General features: G+C 37.8%; 1 protein-coding gene across 2 annotated transcripts; it reads right to left on the bottom strand.

Annotated features, from left to right (window-relative positions):
• Window positions 1–386: 386 nt before the first annotated feature.
• Window positions 387–24,445, bottom strand: LOC134745141 (F-box/LRR-repeat protein 16). Of its 2 annotated transcripts, XM_063679115.1 has the most exons (7): window positions 24,208–24,434; window positions 18,245–18,908; window positions 17,273–17,395; window positions 15,978–16,146; window positions 8,437–8,632; window positions 7,738–7,886; window positions 387–5,776 (listed from the first exon to the last, which is right to left on the bottom strand). In XM_063679115.1, the coding sequence occupies exons 2-7, from the start codon at window positions 18,815–18,817 to the stop codon at window positions 5,628–5,630; spliced, it is 1,359 nt and encodes a 452-aa protein (XP_063535185.1). In that variant the 5' UTR covers window positions 18,818–18,908; window positions 24,208–24,434; the 3' UTR covers window positions 387–5,627. The 2 variants fall into 2 exon arrangements, with proteins under 2 accessions (XP_063535185.1, XP_063535186.1); XM_063679116.1 differs by lacking the exon at window positions 17,273–17,395 and having other exon boundaries at window positions 24,208–24,445.
• Between the last annotated feature and the right edge of the window lie 378 nt (window positions 24,446–24,823).

The raw sequence follows: 24,823 nt of genomic DNA, 5'->3' as shown, positions 1-24,823 counted from the left end.
ATGGGAAATCGATTTCTCGCACCAACATTACTCAAATTTGCCGCCTTTTTTACTTGCAAAGCTGGCTTGCCAGTGTATCATTTTTCTTAACACTCAATGCTGGCCATCAAAAAGTCGACCTGTCCAGAGCTGCTTCAGAGCCAGAAAGCAGATAGATTAATACGGTTGAAGTAACGTTTGGCCACGAAGGTACACTGCGGGAGCGTCTTTGGTTATGAGATACCCTGTATAATGTCTATATAAGATGTTTGTGGCTTCTATGGACCCACTTCCTGAATAAAGTCAGAATATTTTGTCGTGACAAGGCGACGGACATCGTTGACAATCATTGGGGAAAAATGTTGATAGAGGATTATTGGTAGGATGGAAGATAAATAAAAAATAAATTTGGTAAAACAATACATCTATATTGCACTATAACATCTCACTTGGGTATTGTACAAATCGGGTGTAATTTCGAATTCTCTAAATACAACACAGGGAGAAGATACACTGATGCCAATAAAATTCTAGCAGGTGCATTAAACATATGGAAAATAGTTGCCCATTTACAACTCAGGGTTAAAGTACACTTAAAGTAGACAACAATTTTGTCTACAGGGAACATTAATTATTGGAGCAAAACGCATCTTCTTATGACTAATTGAAGATTTGAAGCTGTACAAAAATATCTCCGGCATTTATAATATACAATTCTTACAGCTTAGCGATGCTTATAGACAAGAAATGTTACAGGCACGGAACTTTAAATTTAAAACCAAGAGTTATTAGGTAGATATTTTTTAACATTGTAGGTATTGCTTATTAAGATTTCATTACAACCGTTATAAAGCAATGGAGAAGGAATCTCGTCTCGTCAACAATGTGAGATTTATATACGTAACATATTATGTATATTATTTTACTAATTTAATTGTTTATATACAAAACACGTCGTATTTACATCATCCATGGTCCAGTAATCTAACACAATACAACTGACTCCTCATGTGTCATTTTCTTTTAAAAAGTTTTAAACCTTTTAGTTCTTTTTATAATATTCCGGTTTAGAATATATGGAAGTTTCAATCGACAATAGGAGTTGCTCAAATGAAATTTGAACTAGGAGATAGTACTTGTAAGACTAAGCACCTACATCGAAGACGTTCTGGGTACTGGCACGTTTATAGTGTAAATGAGTTCAAATTACAATTGACATAGGTATTGCTATTTCACCACAGATGATACGACACTAAAAGGCAACTTCAAACCAATATTTCCTTTCAATTACGTATCTACTATAAATTTTGTTTGTTACTATGAATTATTTAAGGTTGCTATATTAATTTTACTCACGCGCCGCAAGTAAATGCAAACTATGACATTATTCTCCATAAATTTCGATCCTAGTCACTCGCTAAAACAAGTGAGTCTAAACTCTAAACCGTGAAATTATTTAATGTTATATTGCAGTCCCTCTTGCACAGTGTCATTGACGGCCCGCGCCAGCATCATGGGCAGGATAGCAATATAATTACGCGCGCGTGCGATAGAGATAGGAACAGGCAGGTCAATGTACAGAATTGTTCGTTCTTTGCGTCCTTACTTTAGGTAAACAACAATGTTTACTGTCACAGTTTGCATCGACTTGATGATACAATACAGTAGTAGAGATAACCCAAGAAAAGTCTGCAAAGATTTTGCAAGCATACGCAGTGCCAGTGTTATTTATACGTCATAATTTCATACAAGTTTAAAATTGCACTACGTGTGCTGTCAACATTTCGGCAGACTTCTTGGTTTAACTGTTAAATATATAAATCTATTAACAGTCTGTCTACGTGAATCCCCAGTCTATATTGTTATTGCAAATCTTTTTTAAACACACTACACGCGTTAGGATACACACTTTTCATGTTCTCATTACACACTACTTTAAAACTGTCACAGGATTACCGAATAGGAAATGCTAAGAACTACTTTTTGTTTAGGTATAAATAATTTCATGACTAGAAAAAATCCAAACCGATACAGCAATATGGTCGAACGCTATTTAGTAAGCTAATATTGCCATGGGAACCGATAATTTTACCACAAGGTAACGGTTATAGCCGGCGCTCACTAGCGGCAACGAATTTTTAGATACCCACAAAAATAAAACTTAAGTAATGAAAGTACAGATGTAATTACAATCTCCACCTTGAGCAATTTCATTATCAATGAAATTGCAACTTTAACTTCATTAAATTAAGTTTCGTAAGTGTTCGTCTCTAAAATATCCTCAATTTTTATGTAGGCATCGGCCACGAGTGCCATGACCGGTGAAATACCTTTTATTGTACGTTACTAACATATGTATAATACGATACTATGCCTGAAATAACAACTGGTTAAACTTCGACAGATCTTCTTTACTATTCTATTTGCAAAGCATATATTAATATACGATACACATCAACCATCTGGCTCGTCTTCTAAAAGTTAAAAACTAACCAGAAGGCTGATGTGTTTCGATACATGCAACGTTGCAATATATCACTAGTTGCCTTCGAAATATCATGCTTAAGATTAAATGCAGCGTTTGTTGTAGAGAAACGTGCCATTCATAAATATTATACTTGGTGTTTTAGTCTAGGATACGACTGCTCTGTGCAGAGTATCGCGACTTAACTAATAATCTAAGGCCGAATGCACACGAACATTTGGAAACGTTAATTACCTTGGAAAGTAGGGTCTCTAACATATACAGGGTATCAAGCATTTCTGTCGTATCGTATGGATACGAACTTAGGTGTTCACACAGGCACACGCACACAAACTCACAACTTCGGACGGTATAGCGACAAATTAAAAATATTGTACGCTCATATTCATATCTTTACAAATAAAATAGCCAAAACATGTAAATACTGAAATGTAACGTTACAAAACATGTAACTCACAGAAAAAACAATGTGCAATTTATTTATGCGCTGGCGTAATACTGTCAAATAAATAAATGCAAGAAGCATAATAGGTAACGTAACTATTTACAAAATACGTACTTTTTGTTTATAAAATAAAGCAATCTTGTCAATGTTATTCTGCTGGTTTATAAACCAATAATTTATTCTACCGTACATTAAAGGTAGATGTAAAGAGAAACCAACGAGTTACACGTTGATTGAAATTCATTATTTGCCTCGTCGATTTTTATATAAATGTATTGAACTTCCCAAAATGTTGACTGGATTTTCAATACGAAAATGATTATATAAGTCAATAAAGACTAAATTGTATTTAATATATATCCGCACAAACTTATTTCCGGTTCCGATGAGTTGAGTAGATAAAAGAGTTTTATGTAGAAATGGTGAAGTTTTAAAAGGCAAATGGAAACTTTCTCTAAGAAATTTATACAATGTTACGGAAAGTAGATTGTTATTGTTACAAATGTGTTACTTTCAAGAAAAGGAACCTTGATGTGGTCGCCGCTCACGCTGTCATCAAAGACCTATATAACTCCGTGTAATCGAATTTAAAAGTCCATGACGCCCATCCGTCGTGACCGCTACTCACTCAGGCACTGTTAGTGTTTGAAAATGGAGACCTAGGGCTCTCCGAAACATGTCGCGCGAGTGACTAAAAATACGCGAGTGAAACCGCTAAGTTATTTAAACTCCGTATAAGATGAATAAAGTCTAAGGAAAAAACGTGCCTCGGAAACCAAGAAAATTTGATTCTCGCACTTAGCGCTACCAACCTTTGGCCTTTTCTCGTTTAGATGGCGTTGACGGTTTCGTTTGTTATTTAACAATTTTAACACATATCAGTGAAACAACATGGGTCAAAATCATAAAAATCAAAAAATCATGTACCATATATATCCATATTGTATCCATGTATTTTTTGATATTTTTATTTTTAGTTTTAATCGTGTGTCGATAGATGGCAGTACATTTACTGTGACTACAAAATTTACTATGACAGTACCCCTCTATCCTATATATTCTCTTTGGCTATCATTAACGTTTCGACACGTAATTATGCGCTTACCAAATTTAGTGCCCTCTGAGAACAGCACAAATAATTATATTTTATAGACTGAGAAAACAGTGCTACACACCAAAATCGTCAATCGGAAAAAAGAGTCTTAAATATAATTATTCAGTTTATATACAGACCTTTTCTGAAGTCTCATGGCTCTATGGGTATAGTATGTCCAGCGATAATGCTGATCTTATTTACAAACAGTTAATGTACGTAATACGTATTACATCAACTGTACCAATTTAAAAGACGAAATTCTAAAGGTTATTTAGAATCGAATACAAAGGAAATACACATACATCATGATACATCATGACTTACGTATTGGTATAGAAGAAAAATACACAGGTCATAACGGGTAAATTACATGATTCATTTTAGGCTCTTTTAAAAGATTTCATTAAAGTAGATGCATTTCAGTATTTTCATTGTATAATCTGCTCATATCTGCGAAAAATCTCATGCACACTTTTTAAAATTATCCGATTTTGATTTAAATATGTACAAGCTGATTAGTAAATCATTACATAAACACTTTTATAATATTCTTTTCAGACGCAGTTTCGACATAACATTTAAAACAATTTGAGCAAATAGTTAGAACTTGATCATATTGTGTGTTTTGCATATTGTAGGTAGGTGTTTTGAATTGTTCTGCAATGCTTCTACAAAACTACCAATACAAACAGTTCTACATGAAATATTTAACCGTTTATGTAAATATTATAACATCTAAATAATTACACAAACTAAACAATTGACTTATCCTTATTTTCTATATACCTAAATAAATATAAAATCAATATTGCTATTCAATCCAAAGATGAGCAATAAACCAACTCAATAATAAAAGGACCAGAATAACTACATTATCAAAATAATACGTGCGTCATAAAATTATAAATACTTTCTTTTTTTAATGTTTGGTAGTTATTGGATTTAGACCAAACGAACAAATAAACACATCTGCAATAGATTGTTAAGAAAAATTAACATATTGTGCTGGAGCCGTTTTTCGTTTGTTTGGTCAAAATCCGCAATTAGATGCCGCCATCTTGCCATTACTGATGATCAAATCGAGGTTTATAAGTGTCTACAAGGTGGCGCTAAAATAAATAAGTAATTATTTTCGTTACAATCTTATAGGTAATCTTCATGATAATTATAATGAAAAGTTATGTATCAACAAATCATTATAATTTAAACTAAAACAGAACCGTTTTTCTGCTATTCGAATTCTGAAGATTTGGTATTCAGCATGTTGAATCCACAGGATATTTTGATTATTTGGATAATGGTGATTTGTTTGAGTGTCTCTTGCCTTTGACCTGTTTGTTTCTAGGGAATTGCCTAAGAAGCGATTCATCTGTCGCTGCTAATTTAATTAAAGCGTTTTCAAATTATGAGATGATACAGATGAATCGAATAATTCGGCCGAATATTCGGTTAGGTAAGATCTGAACTGTATATTCGGTACAGCTCTATAAAAATAAATACTGATCAAACGGCATCATACAACATGACAAACATCATACAATATGACGTGTTCAGTATTGAATGCAAAATGCAACGAAAATGATTTTCCTCGAGTACCTGTTGAATTGACGTGATTACACTGATTACTCTATGATGGTGCACCGGGGTAGATGCTCATGCAGATAGTCGAAGAGCTCGGGCGAGGCGCCGGGGCAATTTGTCAGCTCGAGCTCTCGGAGCTGCCGCAGTTGGATCAGACTTGAGAGACCGCCTGAAGTCAGCAGCGGGCAACCTATTCAAATTATATGATACTGATATTGCAATTATTATAAGATATTAGATAACTACTAAACTGTTACTAATAAATTTTTCTTCCATCCCACCGACTGCGCCAATCATTAGACAAACAAACATTAAAACACACCAAACACCTCATCACTTAGAGATGTACGTGCTACTCACACGTAAACAGTGTTCCTAATATCTGCATCTTACTTATGTATCCCACGTTTATGTATATGTGTGCGCCCAATGACAGTAGACAACGTAACGAGTATTAAGAGCCCGGTAACGATTTTAGAGCAAAAATGTAACATTGATAAATTTAGTCGTTGAAATTCGTCGAAAGTCGTCCTTTTGTTACGTAATATCTAAATAACAAGTACAGTACCGGCCAATAATATATCACCTTTGAGTGTTTTTGTATGAGCTTGTATAGAGTAAACAATACAGGTTAGTTTGTAGGTTGCATATTTTACTAGTCATTTTATACAAATTTATGATGAATATTGCAATGAAATACTGTGAATTACAATAGGATATTCAGCATATTACTAAAAAACCTCTAGTAAAAAAAATTAAGTAAACAATACATTTAAAAAAAACCTGTATGAAAAAACCATTACATGAGACCAATTTTTCTCATCGCCCGTACAAAAGAATACTACTAGACTACCTAAAGCAGTGAAGTGGAAGTCACTCACAAATAAATTACGTTGAAATTAAGTCCGTTTTCAGAGAAATTGTCACCAGTTTAGAAGTTATTTCTGGAGAAAATTGATTTCGTCTAACTTTGATTTACACTACTTCAAAGTCATAATAACAAAAATGTAGTCTGTTAAAGGTGGAGTACAGGATATGCGTAATACAAAATTACAATTATTAGCAGTCCAAACTTTACGAAATTCAAAAATGCTTTACGCGCGATTATCTAAACGTCCATCAGAAAAAAAATCATTACTAATTTAGTGTCTGTTTTAAAAAAAAAAAATCTATTAAACGGCATGATGAAAAGACGTGCTAATAGAAACCAGTACCTACTTGTTATTTCTATTACGTAACAAAATGTGTACAATTTCACCGACTAAATCTATCAATTTAACATTTTTCGACTAAAATCGATACTGGGCTCTCGAGTTCCCGGCCACCGGTCAGTGACAGCAGCTGGAGCGCCCGCATCCCGTAGAGACGTTGCACGCCAAAATCACGCAAATGAGAGCGTCAGCGCAAGAACAGTGCCACCAACGAATGCGTCGTACTGATGTAACCCACCGCTATGTTTATTTGTATAGTCAAAGCATTAAAAATCGACACGGACAAAGTGGCAAAATTATGTTCACACGACCTTAATGTTGGGCAATAATGACCTGTATACATAATTTTGTCACTTTGCCCGTGTTGATGTTTAATAACATGAACTGTACAATACATGAGCGTCCGATGATCTTTATCTGTACTTTATACAGGTTGGCTAAAAAATAAGTACATTCCCGTTGCCAGGGAAATGCCAAGGTGAAAGAAGGACGATTACGTTGGTACGGGCACGTAATGAGGCGTGAAGAAACTCATCCCATAAAACGGGTCCTTAATCTCCCAGAACAGCCGAAGGGACAAGCCGGACAAGGCAGGCCACCTTCTACATGGTGGTCTAACGTGCAAAGAGAGGTCCAGAAGCAGAACATTAACCCACAGACAACCCGAAATAGAATTCTTTGGCGCAAATGTACGGGAAGACCCGACCCCAGATAAACTGGGATAAGGGTAGGACAAAGAAGATTCCCGTTGCCAGGGAGGTTTTGGGATTATACTGAGCAACTTTTACTATGGGAATCGCGAAAAAAAAAACTGGCTGTATCATACATTTTGGCTGGTCCATTTTCTATGGTAGCGTAAATTTTTTTTTTCGAGACAACGGCAACGGGAATGCACTTATTTTTAGCCATTCTGTATAAGGAAGGAATATAAAGTTGTTACCGGCCAGTGACAACAGCTGCAGCGACCGCATACCGCAGAGATGTTGTACGCCAAAGTCACGGAGTTGCGAGCACCAGCGCAAGAACAGCGCCACTAACGATTGCATCGTACTGATGTAACCCACGCCTATATCCGTTATGTGCACGCAACTGTAATTAAAAAAGTTTGAATTTTAAACATTGGATACCAAAAGAAAGAAAATCCAAAAAAAATTGATTGATGAAACTTAGAAGAATATGAACCCCCGACTTCGTATTAAAGTTTGAAGAAAAGTAATCACGCAAAAAAAAAAAAACATTTTCTAGTCGGCGGTAAATATAATGTGTGTAAAATGATTATGGAATTATGCATATTTAACTAATATCATAGGTAGTTATGGTTTATGTAGAAAAAACTGGTGACTATTATTTCCGAACATAAAAATCCTACTACCTATGATTTTGCATCAAAAATAAACATAAACATACTTGTGTAAAGTGTAGTGAAGACTCAGTTTCTTCAGATGGTTAAGGTCGCAAGCAACGTACTTCAGCGCATTGAGTAACGCGCGGACGCGAAGCCGCGGCAAATTCTCAGCCAGGAGCTCAATCATCTGTCACTATTGCACGCGTTGGAGGTTGTTTTACTGTATTGTAAGTTCTTTGCTAGAAGCTCAATCCGTCAATATTGTATGCGCTCGAAGTTAGGATAGGAACATACCGGTCTAGAGTCAGTTCTTCCAGGTGGTTGAGGTCGCAAGCGATGTACTCCAGTGCGTTGTCGGTGACGCGCGGGCACCAGCTCAGGTCGAGGCAGCGGAGCCGCGGCAAGTTCTCAGCTAGGAGCTCTACACCTTCGTCAGTCACTTTGCTGCACCCGCTTAGTGACAGTACGGTCAGGTTGGGAAGAGAATGCACTGCGGGTAAAAAAAAATCATGTTACATTATATTTTAAAGTCAGCCCAACCACATTAGGAGACGGTCCGCGAGGTAGTTTCACGGTAGTTCTAGTAGAAGGCAGTTTAATTTCGGTAGATCTAGTCACTTTTTTTTTGAGTAATGTGATTTCAGATTTCAGATCCGGGGGTAAAGCTATTTTTAGGAATATTTACGTACTAGCTTTTGCCCGCGACTTGTCTGCGTGGAGTTAGTAATTTGGTTAGCTTATTTTTTATCCAATCTGCATTTTATCGATTCCCCATAAAAACTTCTACCCCCCTTTTCACCCCCTTAAAGAATGATTTCTGGGATAAAAACTACCCTAACGTATGCGGAGTGAAATCTGGACAAAGTTTTGAACTGAAATTATATCCAACTACCAATTTAAAGTCTATATGTATCTGTCAATTAATCCGGTAAGTTTCATGGTCATTGGATTCTTTCTCTTGCAATAGTGGTCAATCTAGAAGAACACCGTCGCGAAACTGTATGTAATTTCTCCAGTACTATTTCCCTATGGCTGAAAGCGAAGATAAGTGGTTCATTTTGTGGAAGCGGGTTAGAGGTGGAGGTAAGTTAATAATATTTTTAAATCCTTTTTCTTAAAAAAACTACCACTAGAAAGTCTGGATCAGGTAAACATTCCAGCATTAGCCAGTTTCCTGGGAGAGATCGGTGAAGAAAATGACAGCCCGCTGAGTCACAAAATCTTACAGAAAGGTCATGAGATTATTCAAATGTGGCAGTAGAACTGTCTAAAAATATCTTGAAGATATGGGCATCGGCAAACATTTCAGAAAAGATAAGGTCACCGTCTCCGAAAATAAAAAAAATAACTTTGATAATGTGGGTTCGTCATACCCACAAAAATGTACAAAAACAGCTGTTTTTGCGTAATGGGATGTATGGGGGACTAATCATGTCACTTAAAATATAAATTTATGACAAGGTAACTACTATTTTGAAAATACCAATGATCCAATGGACGAGAATGTGAAATATGTCGAGCATACGAAGTATCCTAAAAAAGTTTTCCTAAGGAAGATAAAATTTTAACTACATAATTTTTAGGAAAAAAAAACCGACTTCAATGGGGGATGCCGCTGAAAGTTTACTTATTGTTGAAGATTCACTCTTAGATTCCAGACAATGAAATAAAAAAGACAGCATCTTTTGCCTAATTATCCTAATCCATCTTTTGCCTACTTTTGCCTAATTGCCTAATTATTATAATATTGCCTAATAATGTAGAAAAGGAGGTTTAACCACCCACTTTTCTAGTAGGATTTCGTTTTTGTAAGGGTCGCAGTTCTAACCTAACCTAACCTAACCCACTTTTCTAGTAGCATTTCCGGGTCCGGGTCTGGGTCCGGATCCGAGTCCGGGTCCGTGTCCGGCTGTCTGGGTCCAAGTTTGGGTCAGAGTTCGGTCTTGGTCCGGATCCGAGTTGGGGTCCATGTCCAGACCCGGGTCCGGGTCCGAGTCCGGGTCCAAGTTTGGGTCTGGGTCCATAAGGAAGAGAACAAATCGCCAAACGTGAACTATGTGTCATTGAAGAGTTCCATTCTGATCATCATCAGCAGTTCCACTTCATCAAATGTCACTTTTTTTAATGTAAATGCTGGATTTGTTGATGAAAATACAAAAATCACAATATGTATGCCTTTCACATCTGAGGAGTTCCCTCGGTTCCTCATGGGTCTCATCATCAGAACTCGAGCTTGACAAAAATATGTCTTAAAAACTTAAGTTGCTTAACAAACATAAAGAAGAGGACAAATCGCCAAACGTAAACTATGCGTCATTAAAGAGTTCCATTCTGATCATCATCAGCAGTTCCACTTCATCAAATGTCACTTTTTAAAATGGAAATGCTGGATTTGTTGATAAAAATACAAAAATCACTATACGTATGCCTTTCACATTTGAGGAGTTCCCTCGATTCCTAATGGATCCCATCATCAGAACTCGAGATTGACAAAAATGTTTCTTGAAAACATAACTTGCTTAACAATCATAACGAAGAGGACAAATCGCCAAACGTGAACTATGCGTCATTAAAGAGTTCCGTTCTGATCATCATCAGCAGTTCCACTTCATCAAATGTCACTTTTTTAAATGTAAGTGCTTGATTTGTTGATGAAAATACTAAAATCACTATATGTATGCCTTTAACATTTGAGGAGTTCCCTCGATTCCTCATGGATCCCATCATCAGAACTGCGTTTTGACAAAAACGGGACGGGATGTATATATTTACAATCAAAAAAAGAATTTTCGGTCCAGATCGGTCAAAATCGGTCCAGAAATGACGGAGTTATGGAGTAACAAACATTTAAAAAAAAAAACAACCGAATTGATAACCTCCTCCTTTTGAAATCTTGAAGTCGGTTAAAAAAAAGACAACATTTGCGTTTTCGACACCGATGGCTTTAAAGTACCACAACTTCCGTTAAAAATCTCGCATTTTAGTAAACATTATCTTGCATTTATTTAACGATGTCAACATGAAAATTTATGAAAAATAACCATAATATGTTGTTTTTATTTAATACGACATTAAATTTTGTCCAGATTTCACTCCGCATACGTTATAAGTGCAGATAACCAAGAGACGTTTCAAGCCGTTTAATTTAATTGTTTTACGCACTACGCACTACGCAAACTCTTAGTCAGTGTCACTGTAGCTCTTATAACCTAGCGGTTAGGTTTAAGATGGGCTAAAGCGTGTTACAATACGTATGCCAAGCATTTATTTAACTAAAGTATTGTAGGCATGCGAGACCGGGCACAATGCTAAGATCGGTCTCTTGACACGGAAACACGAATGCATGTGGATGTAGAGCACTCAGTTGGACTAATTGGAAGCTCTCTGTTATGTTCTTTGAACATGTTATACCTATTTCTATTTCAGGTTCAGGCTCCATCTATTTTTATAGACCTTTAATTAACTTGCCTGATGGATGGCACGTGCCGGTTCTTGGAATTAGATGTGCGTCACGACTACAGGTCCTTTTTAGGGTTCCGTAGCCAAATGGCAAAAAACGGAACCCTTATGGATTCGTCATGTCTGTCTGTCTGTCCGTCCGTATGTCACAGCCACTTTTTTCCGAAACTAAGAACTATACTGTTGAAACTTGGTAAGTAGATGTATTTTGTGAACCGCATTACGATTTTCACACAAAAAAAGAAAAAAAAAACAATAAATTTTTGGGGTTCCCGATACTTAGAACTGAAACTCAATTATTTTTTTCATCAAACCCATATCCCATATCCATGGATAGGTCTTCAAAAATGATATTGAGGTTTCTAATATCAATTTTTTCTAAACTGAATAGTTTGCGCGAGAGACACTTCCAAAGTGGTAAAATGTGTGTCCCCCCCCCCTGTAACTTCTAAAATAAGAGAATGATAAAACTAAAAAAAATATATGATGTACATTACCATGCAAACTTCTACCGAAAATTGGTTTGATCGAGATCTAGGAAGTAGTTTTTTTAAATACGTCAAAAATCGTCAACCGCAATTTACCTTTCACTTACGTTTCACATAAAAAATACATTGTTTAAATTGTGTAATGTACGGAACCCTCGGTGCGCGAGTCCGACTCGCACTTGGCCGGTTTTTACTACTCAATACTGTTTGCGAAAACTTAAACGGTGCTAACCGGATCACATTCTAAATAGTTTTCAGTGACTCTTTACTTTTTAAGGTTCCGTACCTCAAAAGGAAAAAACGGAACCCTTGTAGGATGGGAACACCCAAATATTCCGAAATAAGTTTTTCCGAATTTTATAAGCGCGATTTTCATAATCCCGATTTTTTATAAGTCCGAAATATCAAAATTACGATTTTTAAAAACACGATGGGAGAAAATCACGAATGTGCTATTTCCGAAAATTTAATATCCGACTGTCATTTGACCGAAAGCTCCGATTTAACACTTTTCCGAAACAAATATTTTCCGAATTCTTAAATTCCGAAAAACCCATTGTCCGATCGGAAATAAAATAATTCGGAATTCAGAAATTCGGTCTTTTGTAAGGTCGGAAAAATGAAATTCGTGATATTCAAATAAAGACTCACGTTTTAGTAATTATTACGGGTGCCTGTCGTGCCGCATCACGTTAAATTCGGCATAAAATATTTTTGGCATAAAAATTCGGCATAAATAAATTCGGCAGAACTGCGACCCTCAAGAAAACGAACTGTCGCCAGAAAAGTGGGTTAGGTTAGGTTAGAATGGCGCGTTGGTTTTTTAGTGGGTAGTGGCGCCTTTTGCCGAGTCCCACATAACCCGCACTTTCTCCCCCGAGGGTGTGGGTATGCATAAAGCATTTTTCCAATGAAAAAAAAAGTGTGGAGTGTACAGGCTGGACTGTGAGTGTGGCCTATCATATGTCGGGCAGACGAAACGGAGCATTTCCACTCGGGTGAAGGAACACATAGCTGATGTCAAGCACCGTCGACCTAGGTCTGCTGTCTGTGAGCATGTCATGGATAAAGCCAATCACTCAATCAAGTTTGATAAGCCTCTGGTTCTTGCCAAGGAGAAGCGTTACATACCCAGAATGCTGCGCGAGGCCATTGAGATTAAGAAATATCCGAACTTTAATAGGGAAGATGGCTTTTCTCTACCACCAGCTTGGGATCCTGTAGTCCATAAAATCTTCGTGATTTTCATCATTCGTAATTACGACATTCGGAATTTTGATAGGTCGAGCATTTAAAAATCGGAATAATAAAATTCGGCATAACATTTTTCGGAATTATGTAGTGTACCCTTGTGTGCGTCTGTCTGTCTGTCAGTTTGTCACAGCCTATTTTCTCCGTAACTACTGGACCAATTAAGTTGAAATTTGGTACACGTACGCAAGTTTGTGACCCAAAGACGGACATGTAAAGTAAACAAATGAATTTTAAACATGGGGGCCACTTTTGGGGGGTAAATGAGAAAATTAAAAAATAAAGTTTTTAAAACTATATCGTGTTACCAAAGAGGATATAATAAGATAGAGCGGTATTGTCATAGTAAATTTTGTAACCACTGTAAATTCACTGCCATCTATCGACATACTTTAAAACTAAAAATGAAGATTTATAAAAATACGTTAAAATGTATTTAAATATGGATGATTTTTTTATTTGCATTAATTATTTTTATATGATTTTGACCAGTGTTCTTTAACGGATATGCGTTAAAATTATAAATAACAAACGAAACCGTCAACGCCCTCTATACGAGAGTAGGCCAAAGCTAGTGGCGCCATCTGATCGAGAATCAAATTTTCGTGATTTTTGAGGCACGTTTTGTCCTTAGATTGTATCCATCTATTACGGAGTTATATTTATCTTTGGTGTTACATATCAAATAAAAGAGCTCGTAATGAGAATCTCAAATAATTTTTTTTGTAATTTTAAAATAAATAGTTTAGATGTTTTTTAAGAAAATAGCCAAAAAATTACCATCCCCCCTTCATCTCCGAAACTACTGGATCTAAAATTTTGAAGAAAATATATACAAAATAGCTCTATACCTATAGATCACAGGAAAACCTATTAGAAATGTGCAGTCAACCTATTATAAATGTTCAAGCGTGAGTCGGACTTAATGACTTAGTTTTTGATCCGACCCCTACGGATTTTTTAGACCTCACGTTTCACATAAAAAATAGGTAAATTGTTAAAAATTGTGTAATGTACGGAACCCTTGGAACGCGAGTCCGACTCGCACTTGGCCGGTTTTCATATTATTTGGACCCATCACGGAGCATAAGTTACAGCAGCGGATTTTTTTTTCAGACCTTTGGAGCGATTATTTACGAAATTAGGTAATCAATACACATAGAAAATACATATCATATCAATACATACAGAATAATGTTTTTTTTAAACCTATATGATATTTGAAAGACAGAAAAGTATGGGATGTTCCATGTTCCTTATACGTTTGTTTTCTTTTTCTTTCTAGTAATAACGAACGATCACTAAGCTAAACCGAGGCCGAACCGACTGACGGTCATGTAAGTACTCATGTAGCTACTAATACTAAGCTAAGTTACTAACTTAACATGCTGAGCAAGCCACTCTGTTTGGGTGGTACCCATCTAAGACACTTCTAATTTGTATTGTATAATACTTACCAATTTTGACCACTGCTTGATTGGTGAGCGCTCAGCAGCTGTGAAAACTAAGCACTGTGAGCGAGGCGCTCTGCTTGAGTGGTAACTACACTTGGCTTGTACACTACACTTTTAACTCATATAACACTCACCAATATTGACGACGCCGTGATTGGTGAGCTCCCAGCAACTGTGCAGCCTCAGCACGCTGAGCGAGGCGCTGTGTTTGAGTGGTAACTACACTTAACTTGTACACTACACTTTTAACTCATATAACACTCACCAATATTGACGACGCCGTGATTGGTGAGCTCCCAGCAACTGTGCAGCCTCAGCACGCTGAGCGAGGCGCTCTGTTTGAGTGGTAACTACACTTAACTTGTACACTACACTTTTAACTCATATAATACTCACCAATATTGACGACGCCGTGATTGGTGAGCTCCCAGCAACTGTGCAGCCTCAGCACGCTGAGCGAGGCGCTGTGTTTGAGTGGTAACTACACTTAACTTGTACACTACACTTTTAACTCATATAACACTCACCAATATTGACGACGCCGTGATTGGTGAGCTCCCAGCAACTGTGCAGCCTCAGCACGCTGAGCGAGGCGCTCTGTTTGAGTGGTAACTACACTTAACTTGTACACTACACTTTTAACTCATATAACATTCACCAATATTGACGACGCCGTGATTGGTGAGCTCCCCCCAGCAACTGTGCAGCCTCAGCACGCTGAGCGAGGCGCTCTGTTTGAGTGGTAACTACACTTAACTTGTACACTACACTTTTAACTCATATAACACTCACCAATATTGACGACGCCGTGATTGGTGAGCTCCCAGCAACTGTGCAGCCTCAGCACGCTGAGCGAGGCGCTCTGTTTGAGTGGTAACTACACTTGGCTTGTACACTTCACTTTTAACTCATATAACACTCACCAATATTGACGACGCCGTGATTGGTGAGCTCCCAGCAACTGTGCAGCCTCAGCACGCTGAGCGAGGCGCTCTGTTTGAGTGGTAACTACACTTGGCTTGTACACTTCACTTTTAACTCATATAACACACCAATATTGACGACGCCGTGATTGGTGAGCTCCCAGCAACTGTGCAGCCTCAGCACGCTGAGCGAGGCGCTCTGTTTGAGTGGTAACTACACTTAACTTGTACACTTCACTTTTAACTCATATAACACTCACCAATATTGACGACGCCGTGATTGGTGAGCTCCCAGCAACTGTGCAGCCTCAGCACGCTGAGCGAGGCGCTCTGTTTGGGCGAGAAGTAGCCGAGCGCCGCGTCCGTTACATGGTATGCTTGAAGGGAGAATTCGTATAGGGACGGCAGGAGTTGCGCCACTGCTCCTACCTGTATTAAAAAAAACTATCAGATGCCGAAACCAGGAAGAACACTAGATACAGCGGATTGAGCTCTACGATCAAAAAGTGTGACTGAAAGAGAAGTTAAAGTAGAGCATTACAACATTTACAGCTCGTTTAGATTATGGTATTTAAAAGAATACCGTCATCTCTATAGTCTCTCGTGATCTCATCACCTGTCGTGACACAGTGTAAAAAAAAAACCGGCCAAGTGCGAGTTGGACTCGCGCACCGAGGCTTCCGTACTTTTTAGTATTTGTTGTTATAGCGGCAACAAAAATACATCATCTGTGAAAATTTCAACTGTCTAGCTATCACGGTTCATGAGATACAGCCTGGTGACAGACAGACGGACGGACGGGCAGACGGACAGGCCGACAGACGGACAGCGGAGTCTTAGTAATAGGGTCCCGTTTTTTACCCTTTGTGTACGGAACCCTTAAAACTAGGAACCATTAAAAAAACCGGCCAAGAGCATGTCGGGCCATGCTCAGTGTAGGGTTCCGTAGTTACCCTTCCGTCACAATAGGCTAAACTGGAGCTAGTAGTATAGAAGATTGTTAACAAAGGGATGAAATACACGTATAATGAGCATGACTGCTTTTTGCGATAACTCAAAAACGGCTAAAGTGATCATGTTCGCTATAGTTTTCATTAATGCTTTCTTAAGCTCTATTTCTACGATTTTTTTCATATTTTTTGGACCCATGGTTCAAAACTTAGAGGGGGTGACACATTTTTTTTTTTGGAGCGATAATTACCGAATTTATTAACTTTATCCACAAAATGTTTGTTGAAGACCCCTTTTCGTTTTGAAAGACCTATCCAACGATACCCCACGCTGTACGATTGAAGCAAAAAAAAATTACACCCGCACTTTACGTGTAGGGGACGTACCCTAAAAACTTTTTTTTTCTAGATTTTATTGGACTGTCGGACTTATTGATTAAAGGCGAAACTATAAGGGTTCCTAGTTGACTACGGAACCCTAAAAAACGCAAGATATAATACCTCGAAGACCTTGCATAAAGTTTTACACGATCACGGAGATAGAAGTGATTCTTGATTGAATCCAATTAGTTCGATAATTAATCCATTGTTTTGAAAATACTTACGGCTTCGTCAGCAATGTTAATGCAGTCAGTAAGCGTGAGTGAGACAATTCGTGGAGTTAGACATGCCCATAAACCAGCTTCTGTTATTTCATTGCATCCAGTTAGTTCTAGTTCAAACAGAACCTAAAAAATTTTAAAAAATCGTTTAAATACAATCACCTCTTACAGCAATAAAGGAATATGCATTAGGCCCTAGTCTGCAACAAACGCCGTAGGTCGCGTCCGGCGTCCGGCGTGACGCTGTACGCGACGTACGAATGCTTACTATGGAAATGCACTACAGGGTGTCTCATTTAAATCGGTCAGTATGGGAAAGTCTGAAACTATAAGACATACGAAGATCTGTTCGTAGTAGAAACCATGTCATCGATTTTAATATGAAGAAAAACTGCATTCATATATTTAAGAAAACCTGTACTCAGCTCGGGAATCGAACCCGGTTGTTTTGAAAAAAATAACTTACACTATTTCTATTTAGATATCGATTGTGTAGGTCTAAAGGGTCCACTGACTATCAGTCCGCCGGACGATATCGGCCTGTCAGTTGTTCGGAACTGTCAAATTTTTGTTCTAACTGACAGGCCGATATCGTCCGGCGGACTGATAGTCTGTGGGCCCCTTAAGCAGTAAATGGCTCTATGAAACATGATGTCTAAAATGAATAAAATGCATTGTTTGTACAATCGATGACATGGTTCCTACGAACAGATCTTCGTATGTCTTATAGTTTCAGACTTTCCCATACTGACCGATTTAAATGAGACAACCTGTATACGCCGTGCGCCGCGTCTGGCGTGTGAGAGAGAGACCACTATAGTGCATTTCCATAATAAGCATTCATACGTCGCGTACAGCGTCACGCCGGACGCGACCTTCGGCGTTTGTTGCAGACCAGGGCCTTACAGTATTAAATAAATCTGTACTGTCTTTAATTCAGAATTTGAAGATATATTACGATGTTAGTAAACTGACCTGTAGGTGATCCAAGATCGCTTCAAGCCCTCTGTCTGTTATTGTGCATCCTTTTAGGCTAATAGCGTGGACGTGGTGAGCCGACAAGGGAAATTGTCTTATAAATTCATTAATATCATCATCACTAGCCGAAACTAACACAACCCCGCGGATTCCTCTTCTAACTAAGGAGTTATAGAACCTCTGCATGCATAAGCCCGTGGCCGAGCGGAGCTCGCGGCAGTCGAGGACCGCCACTAGGCCGGTCCACCATCGCGGCGACGAGTATAGCACGTCGCGCCACTTGGTGCAGACTTGAGCCAACGTCCGTCGCTCGTTGGAGTTGAAATACAGGAAGAACTTTTCAAGAAAGCGTTCCTCCTGGACGTACTGAGTCCAGACGAGGGGGCGAGGGGACGGGCGCCGGCGGCGGGGCACGCGGGGCGCGGCGGCGGTGGGGCCGCAGAGCGCGTTAGCGACGCGCTCCACCACGCCGGGCGAGCGCCGCCGCCCGCGCAGCCCCAGCCCCGTGATGCGGCGCGACAGCTCGGCCGACGCGCGCTCCACCACGCCCTGCGCGGATACCGACGACATCTTCACCTTCACGCGCCGGATCGTGTCCGCGCCGCGGCCCGCCGCGCCCCCGCCCCCGCCCGCGCCCTGCTCGCAACCCGCCACCGCGATACTGCACACAAGCAAACGAGGGGTTTCACTCTGCACTTCTAGGTAGTTCAGAACAGAAGATAAAAAACGGAAAAATTATCTTGCTCGGGCCCGACATTGGGCCCGATGTTTTGGTAGTGTCTAGCATACCATGGTACTAGTGGAGTCGCTATTTGGTAAAAAAGGGTCACACATTTACAAGCACCTCTACTAACAATTTAGATTTGAAATATTGATTATAGAAATAACTAGTAGGTGTAGGTCACTAGTTGCTTAGTGCAAATAAGTAGTAACCTAGTTAAAACATCCCTGTTACATCTAAATGCACTGTAAGTGTAAGTTACACTGAGATTTAAAATTATGCATGATATATTTGCCATGCATGAACTGGATATTTTTAGGGTTCCGTACCTCAAAAGGAAAAAAACGGAACCCTTATAGGATCACTCGTGCGTCTGTCTGTCACTGCCTATTTTCTCCGAAACTATTGGAGCAATTAAGTTGAAATTTGGTATACATATGTAAGTTTGTGACCCAAAGACGAACATGTAACGTAAACAACTGAATTTTAAACATGGGGGACACTTTCTGGGGGGTAAATGAGAAAATTAAAAATTAAAGTTTTTCAATCTATATTGTGTTAAATATCAAATCAAAGAGCTCAAATATATTAAGTGATAATCTCAAATATATTTTTATATAATTTTAGGATAAACAGTTTAGAAGTTATTCAAGAAAATGGGCAAAAAAAATTCTTTATAGACAATCTATTTCAATTCATTAATTAACTCAGTTTTGTCACAATTGCAACTCAAACATGCAAAATGTCTCTTCCCTGGCCTGTCCTTAGCCAGGTTTTACGATAAATCTGTAATTTTATCCAGATATAAAATATATATGGATATTTTTTTTTTGTGTAGATGGATTCCCTTGAATCCGTTAAATTTGATATTTATTTATTTAATCTTTATTGCACAAAAGAAAAAACCTTACAGTATAAAAGGCGGACTTAATGCCATAAGGCATTCTCTACCAGTCAGCCTTATATTGATTGTAATGTAATTAAATAATTCTTAAGAAAAAAAAACCGACTTCAATAGGGGATGCTGCTGAAAGTTCACTTATTGTTGATGGTGCACTCTTAGATTCCAGACAATGAAATGAAAAAGACAGCATCTTTTGCCTAATTATGTAGAAAAGGAGGTAAAACGACCCACTTTTCTAGTAGCATTTCGTTTTTGTAAGGGTCGCAGTTCTAACCTAACCTACTTTTCTGATAGCATTTCGTTTCTGTAAGGGTCACAGCTCTAACCTAACCTACTTTTCTGATAGCAGTTCTGTCCTGTGAGAATCGCAGTTCAAAACCCACCCACCCACCTAACCCACTTTTCTAGTAGCATTTCCGGGTCTGGGTCTGGGTCCGGATCCGAGTCCGGGTCCGTGTCCGGCTGTCCGGGTCCAAGTTTGGGTCAGAGTTCGGTCCGGGTCCGAGTTAAGGTCCATGTTCAGACCCGGGTCCGGGTCCGAGTCCGGGTCCAACTTTAAGTCCTCATAACCTCAAAACTCAGTTATTTCTAAACTGTTCCGAGAAAATATTTGTTTTGATTGAAAGTATATATAGACATGAGGAATAGAGGGAACTCCTCAAATCTTATAGGCATACATATAGTGATTTCTACATTTCTCATTGCCATTTACATTCAAAACGGTGACATTTGATGAAGTGGGTGGAGCTGCTGATCAAGACCAGAATGGCACATGTCAACAACAAGATAGTTAAATTTCTTCAGCAAGTTAGGTTTTAAAGCAACATTTTTTCAAGGTGGATGATGGATCCCACGAGATAGTGAGAAAACTACTCAAATCTTAAGAGCTTACTTATTGGTATTTTTATTTTATTTAAATCCAAAATAGGCCTCCAACGAGATGGAGCGACGACCTGGTGAAGGTCGCGGGAATTCGGTGGTTGCGAGCGGCACAGGATCGGTCGGAGTGGCGAGCCTTGGGGGAGGCCTATGTCCAGCAGTGGACGTCTATCGGCTGACATGATGATGATGATGAAATCCAAAATCAAACCATTTGCATTTAAACAGTGCTCTTAAGAAGAAGTGGAAGGGGCACTGAGGGCAACTACCTGTGTACTCCTACACAAAATGGGCTTAGGATACCCACCCTAACTTTTAGGGTTCCGTAGCCAAATGGCAAAAAACGGAACCCTTATAGATTCGTCATGTCTGTCTGTCCGTCCGTATGTCACCGCCACTTTTCTCTGAAACTATAAGAACTATACTGTTGAAACTTGGTAAGTAGATGTATTATGTGAACCGCATTAAGATTTTTACACAAAAATAGAAAAAAAAAAAACAATAAATTTTGGGGGTTCCCCATACTTGGAACTGAAACTCACAATTTTTTTTTTTCATCAAACCCATATGTGTGGGGTTATCTATGGATAGGTCTTCAAAAGTAATTTTTTTTATTAAGTACGTCATAAATCGTAAACCGCAATTTACCTTTCACTCACGTTTCATATAAAAAATACATTGTTAAAATTATGTAATGTACGGAACCCTCGTTGCGCAAATCCGACTCGCACTTCTTCTTTACTATGATTAACATTTAGACTGGAAAAAAATTGTCAGCAAATTTTTTGCTACAAACTAAAATATATGACAATCAATTTCATTAAGTTAATTACTAGAGACCGAAATTATTGTGGCATTTTTGAACTGTCATAGAGAGTCCTCATTTATCGACTTCGATACATATATATTGAATGTAGAACACAAAATATTAAAAAGTTTTAATAGTTAATGGATATTTGACTGTAAAAGAAGTAAATTAAGCAGATAATATGGAAAAAAAATGACTACTAATTTATTTTATAAAGAAACTAAGGGAATATTTGTTAGTACCTACTAAAACAGAGAGTAAAACTATTAAGTTTTCATTGTTTTTATTAGGGTTCCGTACCCAAAGGGTAAAAACGGGACCCTATTACTAAGACTCTGCTGTCCGTCTGTCTGTCACCAGGCGTTATCTCATGAACCGTGATAGCTAGACAGTTGAAATTTTCACAGATGATGTATTTCTGTTGCCGCTATAACAACAAATACTAAAAACAGAATAAAATAAATATTTAAGTGGGGCTCCCATACAACAAACGTGATTTTTTTGCCGTTTCTTTGCGCAATGGTACGGAACCCTTCGTGCGAGAGCCCGACTCGCACTTGGCCGGTTTTTTATTACACATCTCTATTTCTCATTTACAACTACTCAAAAGTTATCTAGAAGAGATCGCTCTTTAGCTATGATATGATGTGCTTAATATTTACAGCTGTGTGCAATATAATAGTGCAGTCAAAAGGATAATGAAAATTAGGGGACAACTATAACCGTAGATCAATTCACTGGTGTGCAATAAAATGGCAGTCAATAGGAAAATCAACACTGTACCTCTACTTTTAATCTTTTTTAATATGATATATAGCTTGTATCCATATCGGTAGGTATATCGAAAGTGGATAAACGAGAAGTCCCTAATGACAATTTTATTAAAACTGCCACGAGCCTCTGTTAATTACATAATATATGAGTAAATCATATAGTATTTAATTTGGAAATGGTATTATGATACTCCAGTTTGGGTACCTTAATTCTTAAACAAATTTGCTTTTTAATCCATGCTTTTTTCACTCCCAAATTGGTCTACACTATACATTTCCACCCCATTTTTTACACCCTTAAGGGATGATTTCGGGGATAAAAGTTATTCTATATCCTTTCCCACAGCTCAAACTATCCCCATACCAAGTTTCATGTAAATCAGTTTAGCGGTTATTGATTCCCCATACAAATTTCCACCCCCTTGAGGGGTGAGTTCTGGGATAAAAAGTATCCTATGTCCTACCCCGGGACTCAAACTATCTGTATACCAAATTTCAACTAAATCGGTTTAGCGGTTTAAGCGTGAAGAGGTAACACACAGACAGACAGACAGACTTTCGCATTTATAATATTAGTATGGACTAGTATGGATTATAGTATGGATGGGGTCATACATTAGTTACATCACACGCTTAGGGGGGGAGGGGGTCAAGAAAATGTGACATGTTGTGACAAGGGGGAGGGGGGAGTCACAAATTTTGTGACGTCACATTAACTTATTAAATTATTTTATTCGCTGTACAGTTAAATAACAAGTTTATGGAGTGATCATCATTTTTGGAGATGGGCTGGCCACGTTGCCAGACTCCAGGACGAGAGATGGACCTTACAAGTGACAGCCTGGAGAGGTCCAGATGGAAAAAGAAAACTGAGACTGCCATTGGCACACTGGGCTGACGACATAGTTATGGTGGTGGGTGCCAACTGGGTATGGGAGGCACAAGATCGAGAGAGAGGTGGAAGATTCTGGATACCTCATAAGTTCTGGGGTCTGGTTCCTCAGGGTTCTGGTGTGATTTTTTTTACCCTTACAAATTTAGGTTTATATCCTAGACTAAGTTTGCAAATAAAAATAATTTTATATTCATAATTTTTACCTAGAAATAAAATGCTTTTTTTTATAATTGATTTAATCGTTTAATTTACTTTCCTACACACAACCCGGAAAATTATACTCATCCTTTTCTTTTGGGTGCTAGTACTAGTGTAAGACAAAAATAGCATGATTCTCTCTGTCTATGTTTGAAATGAGACAGTCCTTTGACAAACTATTATAAAATTACTAATATTTACTAACCTAACCTCGAAATTCGTGTGACACGTAATTAATGGATGAACCCTATCTAGAATAATACCCAAAAAATACTTTAATTTAATGGAAATAAAAATAATGAATTGCAAAATCTATTAATTGATATAAAATTACGAGTTACGCAACAAAAACAAACTTAAACAATAGGTGATTTTATAGCTTGTTCCATTAAAAATAATTAGTTAAGTAAAATTAAAATATGACATCAATAAAAACCTTAATATCTATATGTGAAATATATGAATTGAAGTATATCTTAATTTTTTTGTTCTATATTTTTAATAATATAATGCAAGGTAAAAAACCAACAGTTTCTACCACTTAAGGATTTCATGTTACAGTTTTCACCTCTTTTATTACATCTTAGGCAGAATAATAATCATGAATATCATGAGTCGAGTTGACTTAAGAATTAATGAAATATACTGCTGGCATTTTACTTTACCCTGGTAATATCACATAAATCTATCAAATGAAATATGTACAATTCCAATTTTAATTAATTATTTACAGTAATTCTAAAACGAAATAAACAAAAAAATCGATGCAACTTCATACAGACCTATATTTGATTTAGTAGACATAAAAACACCATTATCACGTTTATGTCAGCATATCTGATTTGCTTTAATTTAATACTATGCACCATTAGCGAATGTTATTTAGTATTTTGCAAAAATGAAAATAATATGAAGCTCAAATTAGTTTCGCTCAGCACCTTGCTTTGGAAGAAAAATTAATCGACTAAATAAGAAAGTTAATGTTGACAGTCAAAGTTGTGAAGTTTCAAGTATTCTTAAATTATTCGTCTGTTCTTGTTGTATATATTCTATGTCTATGGTTCTTGACGTTTCTCCTACGCATTTTTCTTGTCTATGTATGTAACATAGATAAAGAATAATAACTAAAGCATAGAAGCCGGGCAAAAATAAAAGCTTGGTAAAAGTCTCAGAATAATAACTAAAGCATAGAAGCCGGGCAAAAATGCTTCGCAAATATGTATACCCGTCCTTTACTTCCTTACGAATTAGATAATGTGCCGAAAAGAGATGCATATATGCTTGTTATTTCTCATTTACGTACGATGTCATAAGTTTGATACTGTGGTCTGGAGCGAACTTTATGAATAAGAGGGTATGACTCCGAAGGTCCCTCCACACTCATGCGCGAATCGAGGC

The sequence above is a fragment of the Cydia strobilella genome, chromosome 11 (genome assembly GCF_947568885.1).
Source record: "Cydia strobilella chromosome 11, ilCydStro3.1, whole genome shotgun sequence".
NCBI classification, from domain to species: domain Eukaryota; kingdom Metazoa; phylum Arthropoda; class Insecta; order Lepidoptera; family Tortricidae; genus Cydia; species Cydia strobilella.
This window is presented reverse-complemented; position numbering and strand designations above follow the sequence as displayed.